The 24,379-nt window shown below is 40.8% G+C and overlaps 1 protein-coding gene across 2 annotated transcripts; it reads right to left on the bottom strand.

Moving 5' to 3' along the window:
• Positions 1-1,420: 1,420 nt before the first annotated feature.
• Positions 1,421-24,135, bottom strand: CNGA3 (cyclic nucleotide gated channel alpha 3). Of its 2 annotated transcripts, XM_009865575.1 has the most exons (8): positions 24,004-24,135; positions 17,626-17,742; positions 14,752-14,931; positions 13,090-13,143; positions 8,587-8,706; positions 5,965-6,072; positions 4,945-5,051; positions 1,421-3,149 (listed from the first exon to the last, which is right to left on the bottom strand). In XM_009865575.1, the coding sequence occupies exons 1-8, from the start codon at positions 24,102-24,104 to the stop codon at positions 1,744-1,746; spliced, it is 2,193 nt and encodes a 730-aa protein (XP_009863877.1). In that variant the 5' UTR covers positions 24,105-24,135; the 3' UTR covers positions 1,421-1,743. The 2 variants fall into 2 exon arrangements, with proteins under 2 accessions (XP_009863877.1, XP_009863885.1); XM_009865583.1 differs by lacking the exons at positions 8,587-8,706; positions 13,090-13,143 and having other exon boundaries at positions 1,744-3,149; positions 24,004-24,104.
• Positions 24,136-24,379: the final 244 nt, after the last annotated feature.

Below are 24,379 nucleotides of genomic sequence, written 5' to 3'. Positions count from 1 at the left end.
GAGATGAGCGTTCTGCTGCGAGGACAAAAGCAACCAGCAGAGCCAGGCTCTGGTCAGCAGGACCTGAGCAAAATGCACTGTTCGCTCTCCATAGCTAATGGAAATAGGGAGTGTGACAACTACTCTAGATAGAAGTAGTGAAGGGAGGTGGAGCAGGTATTCTTAAATGAGAGGAAGAAAACACAGGACCTAGTGGCAGGAATGACTGCGACACAGGGCTTGTTCTCCCTGCCTCAGAGAAACCCTGCTGTAGGAGAAAGTTGTCTGGCAGGCAGAAACAGCCTGTCCTGTCAGCCCCAAGTGGTTTCTCAGCAGCCTCCCGCTGGGACTGCCCACCTGCTGAGAGGGAATTCACTCCAGACCCTACGCAGAGGATCTGCACATGCCTGGGACCTCTTCTTTCTTTCCAGGTTTAGCGAAGCCACGTTGCAGCAGATGCTTTCCACCAGTCAGTTTTCCCTTCCAAGTGAAGGTTTTACCAGTGGGGATGGTGCTGGGCTGAAAAAAATAAAAAGGGGGGGAAAATCTCCCACCTTATCTCTAAGCAAAGCAGTCCCAGAGCAGCAAAAGCTGTCGCAGCCCATGCCCGAAACTACATGAATCGTAGAATCATAGAACAATTCAGGTTGGAAAAGACCCTTGGGATCATCGAGTCCAACCCTTGACCCTACACTACAAGTTCACCCCTAAACCGTATCACCCAACACCACATCTAAGTGACACTTGAACACATCCAGGGATGACGACTCAACCACCTCCCTAGGCAGTCTGTTCCAGTGTCTGACCACTCTTTCTGTGAAGAATTTCTTCCCAATGTCCAGCCTAAACCTGCCCTGTTGCAACTTGCAACCATTCCCCCTGGTTCTGTCCCTAATTACCTGTGAGAAGAGACCAGCACCAACCTCTCTACAATGTCCTTTCAAGTAATTGTAGAGCATGATGAGATCCCCCCTCAGCCTCCTCTTTGTCAAACTGAACAGATCCAGCTCCCTCAATCGCTCCTCATCAGGGCTGTTCTCCAGGCCCCTCACCAGCTTTATTGCCCTCCTCTGCACTCGCTCCAACACCTCGATATCTCTCCTATACTGAGGTGCCCAGAACTGAACACGATACTCAAGGTGCGGCCTCACCAGTGCTGAGCACTGCTGCTCTGTCCGCAGAGTCCCTGGCGCAGAGTGCAGCGCGTTAGAAAGAATCAGACTAAAGCACCTATCGCGTACACACAGGGCAGGAAAATGCTGCTGCTCAGCGGCAATCCAACTGTTTGCGCAGACGCTGCATTAATAAAGGTGAAAGATTTTTGAGAAGCCCGGATGTGCGCCCATGCGTATAATCAGCTACTAAGGTAGCAAGGTAGAGCACATGCCTTATAAATATTTTTTAAGCCATGAAAAAAGAACTCCCAATCTTTTACGTACATCTTCTGAACGTGATGTGCGTGGGAAGAGAGAGTGTGTCAAGACCTAGATGCACCACATATGCAAGAGACATTCTACGCGTGACTTGTAAGAAACCCATTCCCAGTACAAAAAAGTACCCAAGTGCCAGACCAAATCTCCCCCTAAGAAGGTGATAATGGTCTATTTAAAAGAAAATACTGTTTCGGTTAAAAATGCTAAAAACCATTCTCTTGAATTTATATAAAAATAACCGTGTCTATGTATGCGCACACATATTTACATACATTTATGGCTTTCACATGCTTCAAGCTTCTCCAATAAGTGAGGAAATACAAATATTCTATTACTGTTTTTTCTCCTCTGGTTTTTCAGCCTCTGCTTCTTCCACTGATAAGGTGCCACTACCGTATTTTTTCACTCGGGTTTCTACTCTGGCAAGTCTCTGCTTCACCTTTTGTTGAGCTGAGGTGTACTCTGCCAAGAGCCTTGCAAACCTAGTCTGCAGTGTGTCCAGAGCTGTTTCAAGTCTTTCTATTTTTTCTTCCAAGTCTTTTGGGTCAGCTCCTGCTTTTGCTGCTTCCTCATCTATTAAATTGTCTTTCATCAGAATTTGTCGCCCTTTCTCTTCCAGAGCCTTTTTGGCTTCTGGATATTCTGTGAGGGCTTCCATTAAATCATCTTTAGACAAGCAGAACAAATCAGAATAACCAATACTCCTTATGTTGGCTGTCCTCCTGTTGCCAGATTTGCTACCTTTAATGTTTAGGATGCTGATTTCACCGAAATAGCTGCCATCGCTTAGGACTACAAATTGGGTTATGCCATCGTCTGCTACCACAGCCAGTTTTCCCTCTTTAATAATGTACATTTCTCTCCCGATATCTCCCTTTTTGCAGATGTAGTCCCCGGGACTGAAGACCGTAGGCTTCAGTTTCAGCACCAGCTCAATGAGAAGCCCAGCTTCACAATCCTGGAATATACGCACTTTCTTCAGGGTATCCAAATGGACGTTGATGGCAATTTCGGCCTTCAACTTGTCGGGCAGGTTTTTGAGAACTTCCTTCTCGTCCACCGTTTTCTTGTTGGTCCAGAGGTAATCGAACCACTTAATAACCCTGGCTTCCAAATCCTTCGTCACTTTTCGGAAATGCATGTACTGCTTAATGGAATCCACCTTGGCCTGGAATTCTGCCCTGGAAGCGTTCATGTTGGAAATCATGGAGCCAACGTTACCGACAATGGTAGCGAAGATCAGCACGCCCACCAGGAAGTCAATGACCACAAAGAGATACTCTTCATCTTTCACCGGGGGAGGTGTTTCTCCAATGGTTGTCAGCGTGAGCGTTGACCAGTACAGGCTGTAAATGTACTTTCTAGAGAGGCGCGCGTACTCTGGGATGGACACGTTGGGGTAGACCCACGAGTCGGTTCCAAATCCGATGACCTTTGAAATTGCAAAGTATATGCATGCGTTCCAGTGGATGATGATAAGAATGTATAAGACAAGATTTCCAATACGAAACATGTTTGGATAATTTGTCCTGGTTTCAGTACGGTCAAAAAACTCAAAGAGGCGAGAAATCCTCAGCAAGCGGTTAAATCGCAGCTCAGGGTAGTTCAAACCGAACTTCAAATATGCCAGGTCTGTTGGCAGAAGAGACAGCACATCCAGTTTGAACTGCACAGTTTTTGTATAATGGTCTCGTAATTTCTTTTCTTCCTGAACTAGCAAGCCTTGTTCAAGGAAGCCTTCAAGGAATAAAAAAAAAAATTTTACTTGTTAGAATAAAAATAATATCAACAGGACTGACTGACTTCAGATACCTGAGAATGTTGACATTTGTACTGTTATGCATACAGACAGTGATACGCTATGAGTTCATTTAATGAAAATATTTAATTGCAAATTTAAGTATTTCGGCTAAGTTTCAAAGCTGATATATAATGATAATGAGCAATGACTCTATTATTACCACAGTTCCCCCTGCAGTTTTCTGCTCTATTCTGGGACAGACATATCTTTTTCTTTTAGGTATCTTTGCAAAAAGAAAGGGAAGACTCAAATGTCTCATTGTTTACGAATCATTGGCATGAGTCATAATTAAAGCTGAGCAAGTATTAAGCAATAAAATCGGAGTGGAATATTTTTAAATAAATACCACGAGTAAGTAGGTAAAATGGATTGTTGGAAAGCTTTTTGGAATAATGCATATAACCTTGAGATAAAGAAATCCAGTTCCACTCCCCATCCCAAGCCATGCTTCTCCTCTTGTGTCCAATGTTAAAGCTGACAGGGTTTTCCTTTTCATTTGAGGAAAATGATTTTCACTGTTTTTGTGTTTCTACTGAGAGAGGTACTAAGCAGAGTTTTGCACCCTGGTATTTCTTCATTCAAGACTTTGGAAAGTGTTAGATTTTTAAAAATTATGAGAAGACACAAACTGCATGTGACTAAGAGTTCTCAGAGAACCCTGTGTATCAGGGATTATCACATTTTGCTAATCCCATAAGAATCTACAGAGAAACATCTGCTGAAGAAAACCAGTCTGCACTTCTCTGTGCCCTGTACAGATTGGCTGTATTTCCAGAATGTGTGCGTATCTGTACCTCATATGCTCACACGTATATATGTTGCCTCATACATACATGTGTATCACTCTTTGGGTACCTGCAGACTTTTTTTTTCAGCCTGGAGAAGGCTCCAGGAAGACCCTATAGCGGTCTTCCAGTACCTGAAGGGGCTACAGGAAAGCTGGGGAAGGACTATTTACAAGGGTGTGCAGTGACAGGATGAGGGGCAATGGTTTTCAAGTAGAGCAGGGTAGATTTAGATTAGCCATTAGGAAGAAGTTCTTTACTATGGGGGTGGTGAAATATTGGAACAGGCTGCCCAGAGAGGTGGTGGAGGCCCCATTCCTGAATTCAAGGTCAGGCTTGATGGGGCTCTGAGCAACCTGATCTGGTTAAAGATGTCCCTGCTCACTGCCGGGGAGTTGGACTAGATGGCAGTGGGAGACCCACCCAGGATGTTAGAGAGGCTGCAGGAAATATAGTTGGTGGCACAGGGGCAACAGTGCCTGCTCCAAACGGAGACTGCGGACAAGGGGCTGAGATGGGTGCTGGGTCTTGCGCTTGACCAGCAAAATAATCACTTCTGAGGAGGAGGATGCACAGCTTGGCTAAGAAAGCAGCTCTGGCAGGGTGCAGTTGTTTTCTCGCCCACTCTGATGAGCACAGGCAATATATAATGCACAGAGTGACTGTGACATGCAAAGCGCCTTAGCCCCCAGACTCTTACAGTGTCTATTCAGTCAGTGCTCAGTACATCTATTAAGAACTGAATTTAGACATGAGTGAGGTGCAGATGTTGGGATGTCCAGCCTTAAAACCAATCCACTCAGACGCTTCCCCTTCGCGAAGCCTCCACTGTTGGGTTCTGCTGGAGGGAGGATACTACACTGGTCAGACCCCACAGGGGAAAGTCTGTTTCCAGCCTTTATACATGCTGCATCTGAAAACACTGTAAAAGCCCAGAAAGACTCACCTGTCCGGAATCTGACAAAGGTATCAAGAACATAGATGACATCTGAGGTGTAATCCAAGAATAGCCACAAACTAATATGGTCAATTTGTAGCTCATCAAAGCAGGCTCTAAAGAAACAAAAGACATTAAAAAAAATGAAAATTAAAATCGCACCAACTGGCTAAGCAGAGTACTTGCAATGCATGTCCTAGCAGCACGCTGGTACACATCACTGGCACTGATAAAGTAAGGGCATATCTCTATACCCAGACATCTGTACAGTAGAGCTACACCTAAGCAGACACTAGGATCTTTCAGAATTCAAAGGTGTTCAGGCCATGAGCAAAACTCAAACACATATATACCACACAAGCGCAGTTATGGAGGAATACACATATCCCTACAATTAAATACACATCCGATTTCATAGGTTACGTATATCCACCAAGATCATTCCCAAATACAAGATTTGTTTCGGAGTGGCAAGCCATCCTCATCTCTCCTTGCCATCTGACACAGCCTTCGTGAACTGTTTCCACAGCGCTCCATCAGTTTGACTCAAACCCATTTCCACCTTTTACAAGGGAAAATGAATTCTCCAGTAAAACCCTTCTCCCTGTAAGCATCTACAGATGCACGGTATTAATTTCAGACGACCCAACACTGCCCAAAGCCCCCCCTTCTGTTCCCTCCTCCGTGACGAGGAGACCTACCTCTAGCAGGGGTTATTACTAAGCCTGCAGTGGCCAAGGCACATCCCCGCAGGTAGCCAGCAGGTGGCACGCAAAGGCCATAGCCAGCGTTCACGGGGAAGCCCATTGCAAGTTAAAACCAAACTAGCTTTGGACAGAAAGGTAAAAAGAAACGTTGGTCATTTATTCCCAACGGTATATATATCGCACGTCCCTGAGGGTATACAAACTGTAAACCTTCTAGGCAAGCCACCCAAAAAATACCACGAGGAGATAAAAGGATGATTTACAGAGGAAACAATCTGACACTAAATGTCAAGCCTAAATTATTATTCACTTAAATCCGTACCTGCACACTAGCATACACCAGTTGTAGAACACGGGTGCTGCAATTATAGTCAGCCAGTTGTAGTAAAGATTGCTTGAAGGATCTATCACAAAGATCTCTTTTTTCTTCCTGGAAAGTAAAATGTGCAGATTTACACTGGAAATGTGATGAAGTGGCCTGCTGGATCTCCCTCTTCTGGAGGCTGCTTATCTCATGATGAACTCACAGCTGCCTAAGAAGAGAGAGCATCCATGCAGGTAGCTCCAGATGAGATACCAAATACTAGCTTCATCCCACCCAATGTGCTCTATTTATTTGGTTGACTCAACTTTGGAAAAAGTAAGAGCAGAAAGAAAAACACAGACATTCACATTGTCCAGAGTGAAAACCACAGCCTTACTGCATCCCCAGTGCAAAAAATAAAAATAAAATTAAATGTTTCTTATTTTCACTTCAGCTAGAAGGCCATTGCTAGAGAAGAAGCCTCCCTTTGCAGATTACTTTTGATGCTTTTGAAAAATCTTGTTATGGAAATGACTCTATAAGCACACATTTAAACAAGTAAAACACAGATGTATTCAAATACATGTTTAAACAAGTAAAACTCTGTGTGTGCATACCCGTATATAGTGTGTGACTAGAACCAAATGATGCTGTATTATTGTGTAAGAGCAAATTTCACACATTCACAGTCCTGGCTCCCTAGGCCTCACAACAATTAAGAGATGATAAATGAAGCGAACAGGTCTGGAATTTAAAGAAGATTTCTGGAACAGCATGGCTAATGGCACATGTAGAGTATGCTCAGAAGTGCCCTTCCCCACCACAAGAATACATAATAGACCGCAGTTAAGCACGTTGTACGCAATCAGAGGAAACACATATTAGTGCATTGTGAGGTCCACAGCCACAGAAGCTATTCCAACAGTAACATGTGATAGCACAGTCTCTGAACTGTATAATAGTGTGAGGAATATGGGACCAGGCAATACCTGGATATGTGTTTGTCTGACTCTTCTTAATGTCCAAGAATGTAAACATATTAAAATGTAATGATAATTTATTTCATAATAAGTTGGTCTTCAGAGCCCCAAGAAGTTGCCAGCCCTGGATAAAGCCTTCCATAGATTAAATGAAGAGCTCAAGACATCTCCTAAGGGGGCTTACAGGAAGTTAAGTGAGACGTTTCATTTTACCATTGATTTTGTAATGATCCCAGGCACCACCCTACATAACCTGGCCTTTCCAAACACCAGACAGGAAGAGAGCAGAAGTCAGTCACACAAGAGGCCAGGCCTACTGGCACACATCTCATGGTGGGTCTGGCATCACTAGGTTAATGGTTGGACTTTATGATCTGAAAGGTCTTTTCCAACCTAAACAATTCTATGATTCTATGATTTGTGTGTATTCCCGACATTATATGACATTATATGTCCCTGCCCACAGGAGGGAGGTTGGAACTAGATGAACTTCAAGGTCCATTCCAACCTTAACCATTCTATGATTCTATGATTCTCTTATCCCTGCTGGCAGCTGAATATCCAGATGAACATGTTAGTGAAGGAGGCAGCTTTAATGTAAAAAGTATTTACTTTTCCATCTCCACAACAGCTTTTGAGCCATTTCCTCTAAAAAACCAGTCAGCACCTCAAAACTGGTGACCGTGAAATACAGTCTTTATGTGACAAGAGCACACTACCTTCTAGATGTTAACACATTTATTTTATTTGCTGAAACGTTCTAAAAAGCTTTTGGCTACTGCAAAGCCCAGCTCTCACTACACTGTAATTGAAGCCAAAAATGAATCCTTCAAACAAAGGCTTTCTAATCAGACAACACTTGATTAAGAAAGTCAAAAGTCTTGAGAACAAGCAGATTCCATCTGGAAGCAATTCCAAACTACATGGTCCGATTTCTCCATAGCACATGCTGTCATATACCTACATATAAACTTCCATACATACAAAGCTGGGAAGTCCATTCTCTTTCAATCTGCTATCTCTGTTATTCTTAATGGCTGCCAATACTAAATTGTACTATGTTTGGGTCAGCTTTGGGAGAACAAAACAAGAGTGGGATCCATTTCTGTCAAAAGCATTCAAATGATTTCATTTCGTTGCAGAAATAAATCTCCTAATCAGCAAAAACAAACTTTAGTGATCACTAGTAATGAGCTGCACCATATTAAGTAATTAAATATGCTAGTCAGTGTAACAACTGAACCTATTGGTAAATCTGCAATTTTCTATATGTAAGATTTTTGCTCTGTGTCCAAGACTTTCTGGTTCACCCGCTCCGAATCATTATGGATATTTTAGCACAATGAAATGCCTGTGCAGATCTGCAAAGCACACTGCTGTCCTAAAATGCCCTCATAGTAAAAAAGTGATCTTCAACAAAAATCAAAGTGACCTAGGAAGCTGTCTGTTTGTGACAGTTCTTAATACATGTCTTAAAGAGGTAACAATTTTGTTGAGCAGTTGCACCTTTCCAAAGGGGAAAACACACAGAAGATCTGACAGGCTAATGTTCTGTGCCTACAGAACAGGAACTGTTGAGGACGCGTTACGATGAAATGGCACACCATGCTCTGTAGTGTAGGAGGTGTGTTACAAGCACACGTTCATTCTTTATACTTACTCTTCTTTTTTTTTATCATCTTTTTTGTCATCCTTTTTGTCATCTTTCTTTTCCTCTTTCTTTTCTTCCTTCTTTTCCTCTTTCTTTTCCTCTTTAACCTCCTTCTTCTCTTCCTTTTTACTGTACAACACAATGTAAGGCTTAGCAATATTACCAGTATTCTAGCAGTTAAGGGAGAGAGTGGACGTTAAGGTACAGGAAATTAGTCTAGACTCCAGACAGGGCAGGACAGGGATCCAACTGGGAAAAATGGTTTCCAGGCCACGGCCTCTCAGACTGACACCACCACACTATCACGTCAGGTAACCAGCTGGCTGATTCTGTGCATTAGTCACCCACGCTTTCTTGATGTTTTCAGACATCAGCGTACCAGGCTGATTTTAATTAAGTTCTTCCAGTTTGTTTGATTCTTTAGAACTCAGGCATTTAAAAGGAAATCTATCAAATGATAACAGAACTTGAAATGGCTTAACAAAGTGTCAACACACTGCATAACCAAAACCTCACAGTGACTGTCTGAAACTTTAAAGGTAATTAAATGAAATGAGGCTGAATTTCCTCTCACAGTTCTTTGAAACCAACATAGCTATAATTAATTAATTACCTCTGGCTTCAACAATTACCTTGGAAAAGAATCCCAATCAATGACTGAACAAAAGAAGTAGATTTAGAGAAAGGAGGCATGTCTCATTTAACTACATAGTAGTAATTTTAAATAGTTAGTATGATTAAGCCAACCTATTTTAGATCTCTGCAGTAAAGATCCACTGTGTCTATGATAGTCCATATTTCATAGTCCATATCTACAAGAAGATTCATGCCCTAAAAGCATTTTTTTCTTTCCATCAACTGTAAAGGATGAATGGGTTGCCCAGTTCAGATGCAGGTGTCTATGTATGGTCAAGGGAGTCATGCCCAAGTTGCTCTCTGATAGTGACCCCCCTGGAATTAATTTTTTTTTTTCAAATGTGCCCCCAAAACTCCTTCCTATTTAAAAAAAATCCAATATTTCATTGTGCATTATTATGTATAATGCCACAGCATTCAAAGGCTGAGCATTAAGCAGGAAGTTCCACCCTTGCTAAAATCAATGGGAATTTTGCTTAGACAATGACAACATGATTGTCCCCAACTTTATTAGTTGTTTTTCATGCAACGATGTAAAATATGGGATCTTAACATAATTATATCCTACCATTCCACAGTATCCAGCACAGACACAAGCTTCAAGATGTAATTCCAGATATGGATTTTCATACTATGCAAATACATACAGCCTTTAGCTAATTAGAATGTGATAGGCCAGATATAAAGGTGGATCTGACTTCCCCCATTCTTAGGTTTGTCTGAACAGAAGTCCTGAGCTACGTTAACTTATGCAGATAGGCCCACACATCCTCTTCAAAACTGCAGAAAGTTAACATCTTTCCTAATGTTCTGTCAATACTTAATCTTAGAGCTAAATTTCCTATGTGCATCGGTCAAGAATCATGTAAGCTGAAGAACAGTGCCCATTTGCACAAGCAGAAAATCCGTCATCTGAGCAATCCCTCTTTTGTGTTTGAAATTTCTTCATTCCTTGAAGCAGGGAGCATCCCCACTGGTTAGACAGAAAGGCCTAAATGTTTCTGACACTACAGTGCATGTGGATAATGCACATATAAATGTAACTCCCCACACACAAGGTCTGGTTTGGATGAAAGCCATGGACTCCTGCTCCCATGGGATCTATGTGCTCTCCACTGAACTGCTACGACCGGGACTGATTCTCCCCTTGCACCGCTCTTAATAAAGGACAAATTAGTTCAGTGACAGCAACGTCCCACAGCAAAGACAGAATACGCAACAGAAGTTGAAAATAATGCTGCTTACAGAAACTGAACCAATGGGTTATAAGTTTAGCGAGCTCACTTGTGATTTGCATCTGCTCGTATTGCTCAGACCAGAAAAAGTCTATGGTGGGAATGGCTGTTCTGGCTACGAATTTCCTCGTCACAGGGAGAAAGAAGCACTCCAAGGGAGAAGACAACAGACACCAATTTTAAGATAAATGAAGTCTAGTAGTAGTTTTCACCTTTTTCAATTCTTACCCTTAGACATTTCCACAGTGATGCAGCACCACAGTGTAATTCAGAAAAGCCCACACTAATTTGCTTAAAAATGCTGAGGTCCTACACTCCTCCATGTCCAAAGAAACACCCATCGAGCTGACCAACACCACTGAAACCTTTAAATTACATGCTGTGAGGGAGCATAACTGGAGGAGAAAAAACCTTTACGTTGACTAATCTTCTTTTTATACATGCATCTCAACTCAAAGAAACGGTTTTTCATTTATCCAGGCTGATTTCTACAGAGCAGTGGCAACTGCTGCTGCAGTACTTTTTTCTGATAGTGACCCCCCTGGAATTCATGTGGTTTTTTTTTTCAAATGTGCCCCCAGAACTCCTTCCTATTTAAAAAAATTCCAGTATTTCATTGTGCATTATTATGTATGGTACCTGTTCTAAAGGCCAATTCACAGTTGCTGTTGTTAGCATTAACATTAGCTCTGCAATACTTCACAAGTCTGGCATTCTTACCAGAAATGAAGAAGTACAAGCAAACACAATTTTCAAAGGGCAGGGCCACTCTACATTTGTGGATATTGTTATGCAGGGAAAATCCGATTGAGCAAGAGAACCAGTCAAAAAAAAAGTGGTGAACTTCAAAGTGAGTATTTTGACAATTCCAACTTCCTCCTACGTTTTGTATTTTAAAAAAGAGAAAACCCCACCACATTATTTCACACTGCACCTAAGGCCACGACTTCTTTTTCCCTGGCCTGAGATGTCCTACAAACTCACCTGTCAATGACAGGTTACCTCTTGCAAGTGAGATCCTTCCACTTCTGTGGACTCTGCTTATCTCTCTTATCGTGGTAACTCCCAGCTTACCATGCTCCCACTAGCCTGTGCTCTGGCAGGGGAAGCCATTCAGAGGCAACGGCTGGCCGTAATCAAAGACTTGAAAGCATCACCTGCAGCTCTGCAATGGCAGACACTCCTAGGTCTTTAACATGATGAAACCCCCAAAACTTCAGAAATACCTGCACCTTGCTTTTCTTTATCTGTGCTACTGAGTAAACTGGAATCCAGTAGCTACTAAAACAGTCATTTGTGTCTGTCCTCTTTCACAGCAACGTGGTGGCATCCATTCTGTGTTTCCAGCACGTTAAAAGGAGTGTGTAGCTTCAGACTTAGAAAAACGTGTCTTCATCAGCCCCTATAAAAACACTGTCTTACTCTTTGAATGAGTCAAATATTTGCATTTCTCATCTGTCAAGTACTTTGCAAATCAAGTATGTTTCAGACTGTCAGGCAGGTAGACAGGCAGGTGTTGTCTTCATTTAAAAATAAGGCAACATTGGAAGGATGAAAGTTTTGCCCAAGGTACATGAGTCATTGTCAGAACCAGAGAAAGAAAGCAGTATTTCCAGCCTAATCAGTCCTTTGGGCCCTGACTAGCAGGCTAGGCTCTAGGATCGTGGTGCTTTTTATACCAGGCTAAATAAATTCTGCACATTTCTGTCACTGTTCACTGCACATTGATTTTTCATTTTTAATAAAATTTATGCAAGCCAAACCAAAAAGTTGCTTCAGGAGCAGGAAGACCTCTTGTTCAAGAGGCGCAAAGGCTTTGCAGCTTTATGTGAAATGTACAGTTTGAGTTAGCCCTTGATGGAATTATTTGGAGAAAAACATTACCTATCATCATGCATGAGAACAGATCTGCTGCTGGATGCTACAGAGCAGATATGCCCTCAGACAGCCATGGTCTAAGACATGCAATAAACGTGGGTATTGGGTCATTTTAAATTAGAGGAGCTCTTCATCTTTTCAAGAGATTCCTTTTCGGTGTAACATCATGAAGTATCTTGTTAAATACATAAAATAGACTCCAAAGCATGGCTTCTCTCAGAGTTTCTGTTGCAATTCAAGTATTATTATGTTGTCTGTCATTCCCTCTACATCTACGCCAACAATATCTGCTGAACTGAAACCATTTTAAAAAGATAGCTAGTTTTCATTTAGAGTGCACACAAGTGTTTTCTTGGTACCCTGATCAGTATTCACTTCTGATTTGACAACTTGAAATTTTTGGAACACTTGAAAAAAGGGACTAGTATGTTAAGAGAGGAAAATTAATACATCAATCTCACTTAAAAACTGGAGAATTAGTAAATCAGTTGGCAATGCAGTAAAATCAGCCAGTTGAACTAGAGGAGGTAGGGATTAATGTTTACATCCACTTCTTGAGAGGTCAGGGTAACTTCAGACAAAGGAAGGTAACAGGGAACATGAAGGATGCTTTTCATACTAAGAAAACTAATCTTTCTTTATTATTAAACTACATTCTTAGGACAGGCTGAGGGAAAGATAATACTACAAATGTTACTAGTCTGGAAAGGGAAAAAGAGAGGAGCTAATAGTAGAAAGGTGTTTGGAAGTTATCAGTACTTACTCTTCATTGGTGTTGTTGCTATAGTTGACATTAAACCTGGCCAAGGGCCAGTGACTGCAACAAGTTAAATAAAACACATTAAAGAGTGCAAAGGCAGCTGTTATTTCATACACGTGTTCACCGACACGACGGACTGACTAACTAGGTTCTCACATGTGCACTGATAAGATTAGGGAGGTCAACTTTGACCGCAGCGATAAGCCCCTTTGCATAACTATTTCAAGGCACCCGTTTTTTTTTAACATGTGCTCGGCACATACATTTGTGACCACATATGATGTCTGAAGCTTGTTCTCAGGCATATTAGTGCATGACAACATGCATCTCGCTATTTTTAGCCCTGTACTCATTTGGCTTCTATTTCAAGGTTTCTTCAATCCGTTCAAGTCTTCTTCACAGATGCAGTGTCAAGGCTTGTGGATAAGTAACAAGCAAAACCACTATTGCTGCGGAATTAAGCCTTCATGGGAGAACAACCAGGAGTTACTGTCATGTGGAAACTCTGTAAAACTGAGAAACCAAGGATGGATACTCCCAGACTCACCCCTTCTAATAGCCTTACATAGAGATTTGTTGGCCCACGATCAATATTGCCCTCTCTGATTACTCTGAATCTGCAGTTGCTACTGATCTAGATGTCTGAAAAATCAGACCACCCTCTGGCTAGTTCATCAAAATATCCTCTTGAGTTGAATTTATGGGGAGTAGATCAAGTGAAGATAATAAGGTTGTGCTGGACCCCAATAAATCAAGGTGACCTGTATCATGCACAGCCCTTCTAAGGTTCTTGCTTTAATCTGAATTATTAGCTGAGATTTTGAAACAAATCAGCTTCTTACTTGCCTCCCTACCATCTTTAACTATGCAAAAACATATGAGAATCTATGCTTCAAAGCCAAACAGAAGGTCAACTTAGGCCTTGGAACTTCATTTTTCTCTTCTAGCTTGAGTTAAATTAAAAACATTGCATCATTTCTTTATGAAGGAATAATAATTCATCAAGCCAAAAGACTGTAAACATACAAAGGTTTCTCTTGTAAGTCTCTGTTGTTTTATTCGAAAAATTTTAAGGCAAGACTGAACATGCATCTCATATCAAAGATTGAGTACGTGCTAATAAGTTAAGCAGCCAGAAGATTTCTGATTTCTGCATCAGAAGCCTTCTATAACGTCAGCAGCTGAACTCCTGAGTAAGTGTAACAAAGCAGTGACAAATTTTCCATAACTTCTTGTTTGGAGTCTCCTAACACTCACGAATAACATCCATAACATTAATGTCCTGAGAAGCCACCACCAGCAACATCCTAGATTCTTGCAGCAGAGACCTCATTCGTCCTCAGTAGAGAGGAGTTTAGCAACATCAAGTTGCACAGGTAGCTTATGATAAAATTCCTGTTCTGAGGAACCATTCTGACTGAAGCAGCGTGATCAAAATCCTTTACTTCAAGATCTTTGCCACACTGCATTTGAGGAGGAAGGAGAAAGTCCGCTGAAAGACATAATGCTTCAGTTACAAAAGATTCCTGGGCAGCATTAGATACTCTGTTCATCTCCCATGCTAAGCTCCTTAGCATCTTCTTAAAATAAAACTTACATCCTAATCACCAAGAAAATACCATAACCTCAGTCATCTCCATTTAAAGTATAAACACATCTTCTTACCTGTTGACTCCCCCAGGCCGCTCACGGATACCCAGAAAGGAGCGGATGCTACTTTGCCTAGTGGACACCTCCACGAGCTCCGGTCCGTGGATACGTTCCAGGAAAGAATCGGGCCTTTGGTCTTCGTGGTGCAAATGTCTTGCGGCCCATGACCTCACAGATATGACAAACCGTGATAACCTGCATGGAACAGACACACAACATTGACTGAACCTGACAAGCACATCAGATGGGTTAAATCATCCTCACAATGAGCAGCCCAGGAGCATTATTCCCCACTTCTCCACCTGCCATGAAATTAAAATTGAGGGATTCACTGTGTGAACTCGGTTGCTTCTCACCATCTCATGCATCACCTTTCGCAGTGGATCAGAGCAGTATCTCGCACAGCGGTTCCTGTTGCTCTGCACCAGCGCTCCAGGAGCAACAGACGAATATTCTTGCCAGCTAGGGGCCAACCAAGTGGCTGGGGCAGGGCACTGGACTTCTGACAAACTTCTGGTATTATGTAATAATGGGGGAATCCTGGACTGACAAAATTAGGATGTACTAAATACTCACAGGATCACATGCTCAAGGGCTGGGACATACAGTGGAAACAAAAGCTGAGTAGCTGGTGAGAGAGGATGGAATGTGAAATAAGGAACGAGAAAAAATTCAGTTATTTTCCATGTGATTTTGAATGATCTGTCTGCAGACATATTAATTGCCTATCACATATAAACCTGCCTACTGCACAGGACGCGCTATTTCCTCATCCTAAATTTCTAGCAGAGCACTGAAATGAGATAAGCAAAAAATCATGACAATGTAATGGATTTATCCCCGTATCATTATGTATCGTTTTCTCTACCCGCTAATTCACATTCAAATCCTCACAATGTTTTCTATCAAAGCTCAAAAGGAAACATGTTTCTGAAAAACTGAAAATAAGGGAGACTGAATTCTGCAAAAGTGATTCTGTTTCTTGCCCACACAATACTGTATAATTTCCTATCAGCAGTCTAGTTTGGGCAAAAGTGGTGTCAGTTTGGGTTTCCCAAATTTGGCCTTAAAAACAGCAGAATGAAATCCTGGACAATGCTTAACTTCTTACAGAGACCTTGGGCTACTCAAGGAAAGCTCTTTATATTCTCTCTGCATTAGCTAGTATTACTTATGCTCAGAATCTACAAAGAGGTCGATATGAACAATTTAAATCTTATGCTAAAGTACATCTGCCTCCTGATCGAAGTTCTTAAGGGCTTAACTACAGAGTCTCATAGATCTCGCCCAGGTATTCTTACCCTGAAATAAAGGACAGAAAAGGCAGGAATAATACCATGTACGAGAAATCAGAAAAATATATTTCCAGTTCTTTAGTGCTATACCAAGACAGCACTATTTAAATCATCTGCAATTGCCACCAGTTAAGAAATTTCAAAGCCTACCAAGAATGAAAACGCTGCACATAAAAGTTCGAGATTACTTAATAGATTCCTCAATATATTAAAAAAGTCTGCAAAAAACTAAACTACAATTTTTTTCTCTTTGCCTGAGCAGAACTCAGCTTTCACATAAAGACTGGTATAGAAAATTGCTAATGTGCATGTTCTTACTTACATTAGAAAATAAAACATTTTTATGAGACCTGATAGTTAAAGATCAAACAGATAAGATTGAGAGCATCTGTATTTGAACAAAGAAACACGATTTTCTGACTTCTGCCATGGTATATTATCTTCAGGTGTTTGTCCTTTACATCTCAAAGTAAGACACTTAGTGAAGTCCATCAAATGCTGTTGACTTAGGTACCTGAGAATTTGCATTCAAGAGGCATGTTATGTTACCATAATATTTAAAATGCTAAGTATTCATATTTTCATCACAGGCTTCCTTGTACATTCAGAACATAAGTGTACCTAGGCACGTGTAATTCAAACTATCCTGAAAAAGGGTAAAGAACAATATAATCAAAGATTAACAAGGAAGTTCTCAGTATGAGTTTATATATGCCTGTGCTTTATGTTTACACAAAACAGACAACTATAAATGTTCTCCACCTAAAACCTTCTTGAAGACATTGTAAACTACACACGGTGGTGTCACTATCTGACAACCAAATAAGGAAATACACCATCCAAAAGGCTGAAGCATAAACAATACTCTTGCAATTGCTCTAATTTTACACTTTTTTCTCTTTGAAATACACCATGCTTAAACTGTGTATTGTGTGTAACAACGATATATGAAGCTCTGTACTATCAGTTGAAAATACTTAAAGCAGACACAAAAAGATTTTAAAGCTCCATTTCAGGTTCATGTTTAAGTTCCTTAAGTCTTAAAGTAAATGACTTAAGCGAATGGTTGACTTGAATTTTGCTAAGGCTCAATTCGTTATAAATATAACCTGATTCTAAAAATTTAAAGTCGTGTTCTCCCAACACAAGAGCCCCTGTCTCCTCACTTGCCAGAGTCATCTACCAACAAGCGAACAATATTATGTCTCATTTGACAGGAAACAAACATTGCCTCACTTATCAGCCACTTACTTTACAGTCTGGATTCACTTCATCCATTTCCTCAGCGTTCAACATATTTTCAGATCTGACCATGGAAAAATAGTTTACTTTTTTCTATTCAGACTAATTTGTGTGAGCTTATCTGGCATCTCTAGACTTCTAAAGTTGAATGAATTCAGCAATGAATAAGCGATGAGTTCAGAATCAAGATCAAAGGCAGCTTCTGTTACTTTTTGAAGACTTTCTTCAGCTGGACTCAATCAATTTTCTTTGGAAAGTGCTAGCTCTCCTTACTTTGCCTCCAAACTCTGATGAGCCTCTGTCAACAAGTTAAAAATAATACTGGAAAAAATGGTATTAGTTCCCATGTTACCTTGCCATTGCTCCCCTGCCTGTGAACGTGCCTGTCTGGGCTTCAGGTACGTGTCTTCCCTCCATGGAAATGACTCTCTGCAGTTCTGAAGACGCATCCTCACACAGTGAATGGGTTCTGCAAGAACAAATATTCTTTGAAGAAGTCCATACAGCCTCCAGCAGACTTCCCCCCCAATGCCACAAATTGTCCTCTTCCTAGTAATAAGACATCCATTTGATAAACATAGATGTAAGGTTATACTTCTACTTTTCTGTAGCCATTCAACATGAAATGAAGTCAGTAGAGGCTCTATCATCTGTTCTAGCAAGCTCAGAGGCTGATTCCTTACTACTACTGTCAGTACTACTCCAGTCTGCAGGTGCATGACTGTGGGAAGCACATTTTCTACTCTTAACACCTCCTGTAAGGCATCAGCAGCTTTCCTTCAACATAGAGCCCACCCGCAGCAGGGTTTAAAGTGACTTTTTTCAGTTTTGTTCTCCTTGACATTGTTTGGGTTTAAGACTCTGGAATTCTGACCAGCGCGGTCCCTATTTACAACTCGGAGCAAACAATTCTCTGCCCATGTTCACTCCTGCTTGGACCGAAAGGGAAAATGCTGCTCGCATTGTAACTGCAACTTCACCAACTGCACGGCAAAAGGGGCTGCACGTCTTCAGGTCTGCACTGGCAGCAGTGAGATGAGGTGCCTCAGGCTACGGCCACACATGGAAAACCCTGTAACAGCCCTGCTGCGTTCCTGCACGTCATGATTATAACATTAAGCTACCTGCAGTGGCTGCTGATGGAGTTCCTGTAATTGTAAAGCTACTTAATTAGCACGGAAATTATTAGCATTTGAGAAAAAATGATGAAATTTTAGCCTCATCGTTCAGTAATGGAGTTTTGAAATTGACTGTGCTGGAACCTGGGCTTTACCAGGGCTCACTCTGGATCTTTTTTATAAGACTGCTAAGGTTTTCTCAGTGCTTTTCATTTCTTAGTATTTGCTTTTAGAAAACTTTGATACATCCATTAAGGATCACTTTTTTCCTGCTTTGTAATGCAAACAAGAGCTCTCCTTTGAGTCTGTTAATCTGTACTGCCAGGAATACACTGACTGCAACGATACTCACAATATCTTCATAAGAATTGGAAACCCATTTTGAATGCCCACAAAAGGATAATAAACAGCTCAGTTTTGTATGTGCTCACAGCTGGGAAACCAACGAACAAGAGAATTAAAACTTATTATTTCTATACGAAGGACCATGCAAAAAAAACTGTAGGTCCAGACAGTCCTGGAATTCTCAACTTGTTGTTTTCTTCTTCTCTTCTAGTAAGAAGACACGAGTAGGCACTGCTGAGCATTGAAAAACTTTTATAACCTAGTTTATGTGTTGAGTGCTGAGAATATTGTTATTTGCCAAAGTTAACAAGGCTTCTAGTGGAGAGCGAACAAACTGACAAAACAGAAATCCATTACGGATTACTGGACACACAAAGCCCACATTCAGCACAAAAAGTCTCCTGAGCTGGATGCTGCTAGAGTATTAGGCCAAAGTATGTTCCAGATACTTGCAGCTGGCTTGATTTTTTTTCCCCGGGATCATTTGCCTACAGACCTGTTGGAGAAAGGATATGGGACTAGTCAGTCTTTTAGATTGCTCTGCTAGAGCTGTTTTTAAGTCCTTTACTCCTTTCTACAGAAAAATGCACATTTTGTGTGATCTTAGCAATAAATTCTAGTATCGCTACTTCTGTTCTTACCAGTTATCACTATTATTGAGTCCTGAAACTACATTCTCAAAAGAAGATAGTGGGAGTTCTTAGAAAATAATTTTAAAGTGTTATAACTCAGCTGTGAAAAAAACTATTGTATTTGCAGAAGCGGATAGCCTCTCATGGAGGCTTAACCCTGTACCTTTTTTTGTTCACATTTGGATGGATTACAGGTTTGTGTTCTCTCAGTGACTCATTAAGATAACGAGTATTTCACTAACTTGCAGTAACTCAGCTGCTTTTAGCGACTGTAAAATAAGGTGTTCTATTTGCTATAAACATAAGTAATTAAATATAGGGGTCACAAAATGAAGCAATGAATAACATATAAAACAAAATAAACATGGATTTAAACACTTCAGGCATCTTTCCAAGTAAAAAAGAAAAAATATTATCAGAGTACGTTATTTATCAGATTAAGAAAATCCTACACAGAGGTCAGGCCAAGGAAATCAGGCCAATCGGACTTTTTCTGTTTTCTCAGAGGGAAATCTATTTCAATTTTATTAGCCTCTATAAGCATACTGAAAAACAACAAACACCATGTGATGCTCTACTTTGACATAACTGCTGGTTTATCAATGAGAACAGGAGCCAAGCAGGAGCTGGAAACTGCTACCCAAAATGTGCTGTTAACTATCCTTTTTAGTACTTTTTTGTGGACGTTTTAGTCTCAGTCTCCTTTATTACTGACAATGCTGCGCTTGGGCATCTGCTGACAATAATAATAAAAAAAAAGGCTAAGAATGAAGAGCTCAGCTTTATTTTGAGCAAATACCTAGGCAGGCAATGAAGAATCGTGCGGAGATAGCTGAGTGAGCTCTAACCAAGCTAGATCAGGTACCACAAGCAACATTTGCCCTGCTCGCTCCACTCACCAGCCCAGAGTGAAACTCTTTAAGCACATCATCTGATAAGTGCTTCGTCTGCACGATTGTCACCCCCATACCCCTCAGCAGTGTGCAAAGCTGTGCTCCACTGGCTCTACACAGGCTCATTGTATTTTGTGCATCCACAACTGAGGATTTGACCAACCATCTGTCCTGTCGCTAGCAGTAGCTACAGAGCACTTAACGGCACCCTCTAAACCCCCATGTTTTCTACCCAGGGTACAGCTTTTGGTGCCAGAAGTATGGTGAAGAAATGTTTTAATCTAGGTCAAAGAAAATGGCATGCTTAATGTGACCTGACTCAAACATCCTCCAATCTGATCCAGAGTCCCATAAAACCAATTTAAAATTTCAAATTACTTAAATTACTCCCTGGTCAGATTCTTACCAATAAGAGGTCAGACATATTCACTGAAAAAATGTATTCTGTAGTGAAAAAAAGGCAAAACTCTGAGACTCAACTGCTGGAATCAAATTGGGTGCATTATGGACTCGACTACGGAAAAGTTGAGATCTGTATTTTTATTTTGGTGGCTTGACTATTTTTAAATAGCAATTTTCTGATTACTCTATATGTGCATCAAGAACTTCTGCAACTAGGTTTGTGTTGTAACTATATATAACAATTTGTAAATAAAATCAACCCAAAAAAGTTATATCTATAACGTTAGATAACTCAGGAATATCAAAATCATTTTGTGGAAACAGTACTAAAGTGCCTACGTTTCACGTTTACAAATACAGCTTATGTGTATCTGCAACAGGACCAGAAAACAATACACAAAAGATTCTACCAGGCAACTCTTAAGAAAGTACCTGCCTGATATTACACAAACATAGTCCACTTGAATTCACACGAATGCAAATCAGAAAGTAAATCTAAAATTTACTTTTTCTTCCATTATTATAAATCCCTATTATAAAACTCATACACTAATTCCTGACTTTCCTCAACCCTGTTCTGATAACAAAAGAGGCCTTAGTTGTCAGCTGGGTTTATATTGATTCAGAGAGACTGTTACAGATGAGGCTTCTGATGTAACACCTACAGTGCACGTGCCATAGTTTTTATTTTACAAAGACAGACTCATTCCCACCTGCACTCCATAAGCTCGTTTGGCATCTGCAGCAAAAGAGTAACCCCTGTCATTACTATCCAAGGGTGCTGCATGGCCTGAAAGCCTCCTTGGCTTATGCTGAAAAATATTTTATTTCTGCAGGGGCAGCGCTGTCACTGTATTTTAGAGAGAACTCACTGACACTGAGGCTTCGGCTCCAGACCTCTTCAGGTCTCTAAAGGCCAATTGATTGCCATGCTTTTGAGGTATCTAGTGAAGCAAACTCTGGGAAGGATATTTACATCAGCACCTGCTCTGTACCTGTCCCTTGCCTTGATTTAATTTGGCTCCCAATGTGCACAAGTAAATCCTAGAAGTCCATTTTCACTGAAGATGCGTGCAAATAACCCAGGATTTTCATTTAGTAGACATTGTTTTGAAGTTCTGAACAGTTAAACAGGAATTGCTGAAGCCCTCTGAAGTAACGCTTATGAGCCAGAATTTAAGGGCAGGATTTGGCAGCGAACTAAACTAGGGTTTCTAATAAAAGCTGAATGTCAAAAGTTCCCATTATAGCCAATTGCCATCTTAGGCCTTGACTCAGTTGCCTTAATTAAGCAGCCTAGTACCATCTGGAAAACTTCAATAATTTATCTGACCTCTCCAGAGCAGACAGGTCTCACTGCATGTCTACTAGCCCCAGCTAAATGCTTCAGAAACTCTACCTCAGATAGCTTCAGATGCCTAATTTAAGCAACTAAACACCTCTCACAACCAACACATCCAAACAAGCCCAAAGAGCTACTCAGCTACAGGGTGAGATGAGCAGTTCCACCAGCGATCAGTACTGACTACACGTCCGCTGATGGCAGCAGGAACATGTGATGACACCTACTCACACAGAGACACCGAAATCCAGGTCTGGAAGGCAGAGCAGAAATCTGCTTCCAACTTTTAGCTAGCCAACCTGAGTCTGTAAGCTAATGTGCTGCCTGTCCTATTTGAGCTGTTTCTATACAGAGGCTGGATTTTAAAAATGGAGACTCATTTGTTATGTTTCATTCTGCCAATTTTTGGACCAACTTTATAGTGCTGTAAGAATACGGGCACATGAATCACCTACTCCAGCACAGCTGAGAATGACAGTTTAAAGATCACCAGCAGCTTTTTGTTAATTTGCAGTGAACGCTTTCCCATGATAATATCTCATTCCACAACAGAAAAGCACTTAAGCACCTCCTTAGCATTAAGCATAAATTTAACACCCACTGACTTTGATGAGAACTAAGTAATGTGTTTAATTGCGAGCTGAACTATAGCCAACAGGAGTTGGAGCAAGGCAAAGGAGAAATGTTGCTACTCTAGAAAACCTGCTTTTTTTCCCAATGTCTACAACTGTACACTTTACTACAAGGCAAAAAGCTAAAATTTTGGATGGGATCTATCTCTTGGTAGAGACATATTTTAAAACAATTCTCAATTTTAAAAATGTGTATCTGAATTACTCGAGAGCAATCACTTCAGCAATCCAAAAACCTTAAATATGAGATCTCTTCTACAGAGTAAGATCGTATCTTTCTACTCATCTAGAAACTCCTGTAATTAATGCTGCTAACAGCAAACTTTTTTAAATAAATGCCTCTTTAAAACCATCATCATCACGATAACGTGCAATTCATATTTCAGTCCCTTTGTCATAAGCAAGTCATTGCCTCTGAAACAGCAGATGATTGCAGTGATTTAATTCTACATTTAAACCTTTATAACCACACTCTGACATCCCTGCCAGTAATTCCATTCCGTGAGTTGCCAATCACTGATATCCTCTACAGAAAGGATGTTTAATAAAGGAAAGGAAGAGGCTCATTTTGATCTGTGTTTTCCCTCTTTCTGAGATATCACTGTAAATGGAGACAAAGAGACTTGCAAATCTCCCTCAGGAGACCGTGGGGTAGTATAAGTCAAGCAAGCCACACTGCGTAGAAGAAAAGCAGCTCCATTTTCACCACCGTGGGTGCACCTACATGACACAAGGTATCATGTAAGTGAAGTAGAAAGAAAAAATGGGGACCAACTCAAACAGGACAGGGATCCCATCCATACTAGACGCTAGGGGCATGAAATCCAAAATTATCGTAACATTTAGCAAAATATCTCTTTATAACTAAATATATATCTTTATAACTAAATATATATCTTTAAAACTGTTCCCTGTTGCAGGAACTGGGCAATTTGCAGAGGCTATTAAAAAAAAAAACACCAAAAAAACCCAAAAAAAACCAAAAAAAAACTTCCTGAGGATCTTCATTGCATGGGACTGGGGTGATGCCTTTTTCTCCAGATCCCACAGACTCTGTGGGAAGCACAAACCCTGCTATCTGCATGGGGCCTTGAAAAGGGGTTTGTCCTTAATGAGCTGGCGTCATTCCCACTGATTTAAAAATGGGCTTTATTCCTGAGGTAATATAGATTCTGGTTCCAAAAGTGCAAGCCACAACGACCTCCATTTTCTGTCTCTTCCGTACTGTGGATACACATTGTGAAATCGGTTAAGTGCTCTGGATCAACAGTACCATGCGATAACTCTCCCATAATGCAGAGCTAGAGGAGTGACACCAAGTATGCAGTGACCTGTCCTCTTGACTGCGATAAAAGGAATATATTACCTGATATATCCATTTTCAATTCTTTCAATATCTTCATCAATAGGTCTGACAGACAGCCTGTGCATACCAGAGTAGGAGTGCTGGGTGTTGATTTTTGCCATTTTGCTTTACATATCAACATCTAAGTGACAGCTGAAACACAGAAAGGAAAAAAAAACAAAACATTTTGTGAAGGCTGCAAAAGATATGTGCTCAGTATTTAAAAACAGCAATTTATTAAAACAATGGAACATCAAAAAGCAATTTCAACCGTTTGAATAGCTAGTGATATTTACACACGCAGTCTGATACCTGTTTCCTGATTTATGTGCACTAGGCAGAAAAAAGTGCCAACAGAAGTGTAATAAAGAAAACCCGTCATGACAAAAAGAAAGGG

Source organism: Apaloderma vittatum, unplaced genomic scaffold (genome assembly GCF_000703405.1).
Source record: "Apaloderma vittatum isolate BGI_N311 unplaced genomic scaffold, ASM70340v1 scaffold8230, whole genome shotgun sequence".
Lineage (NCBI taxonomy): Eukaryota > Metazoa > Chordata > Aves > Trogoniformes > Trogonidae > Apaloderma > Apaloderma vittatum.
This window is presented reverse-complemented; position numbering and strand designations above follow the sequence as displayed.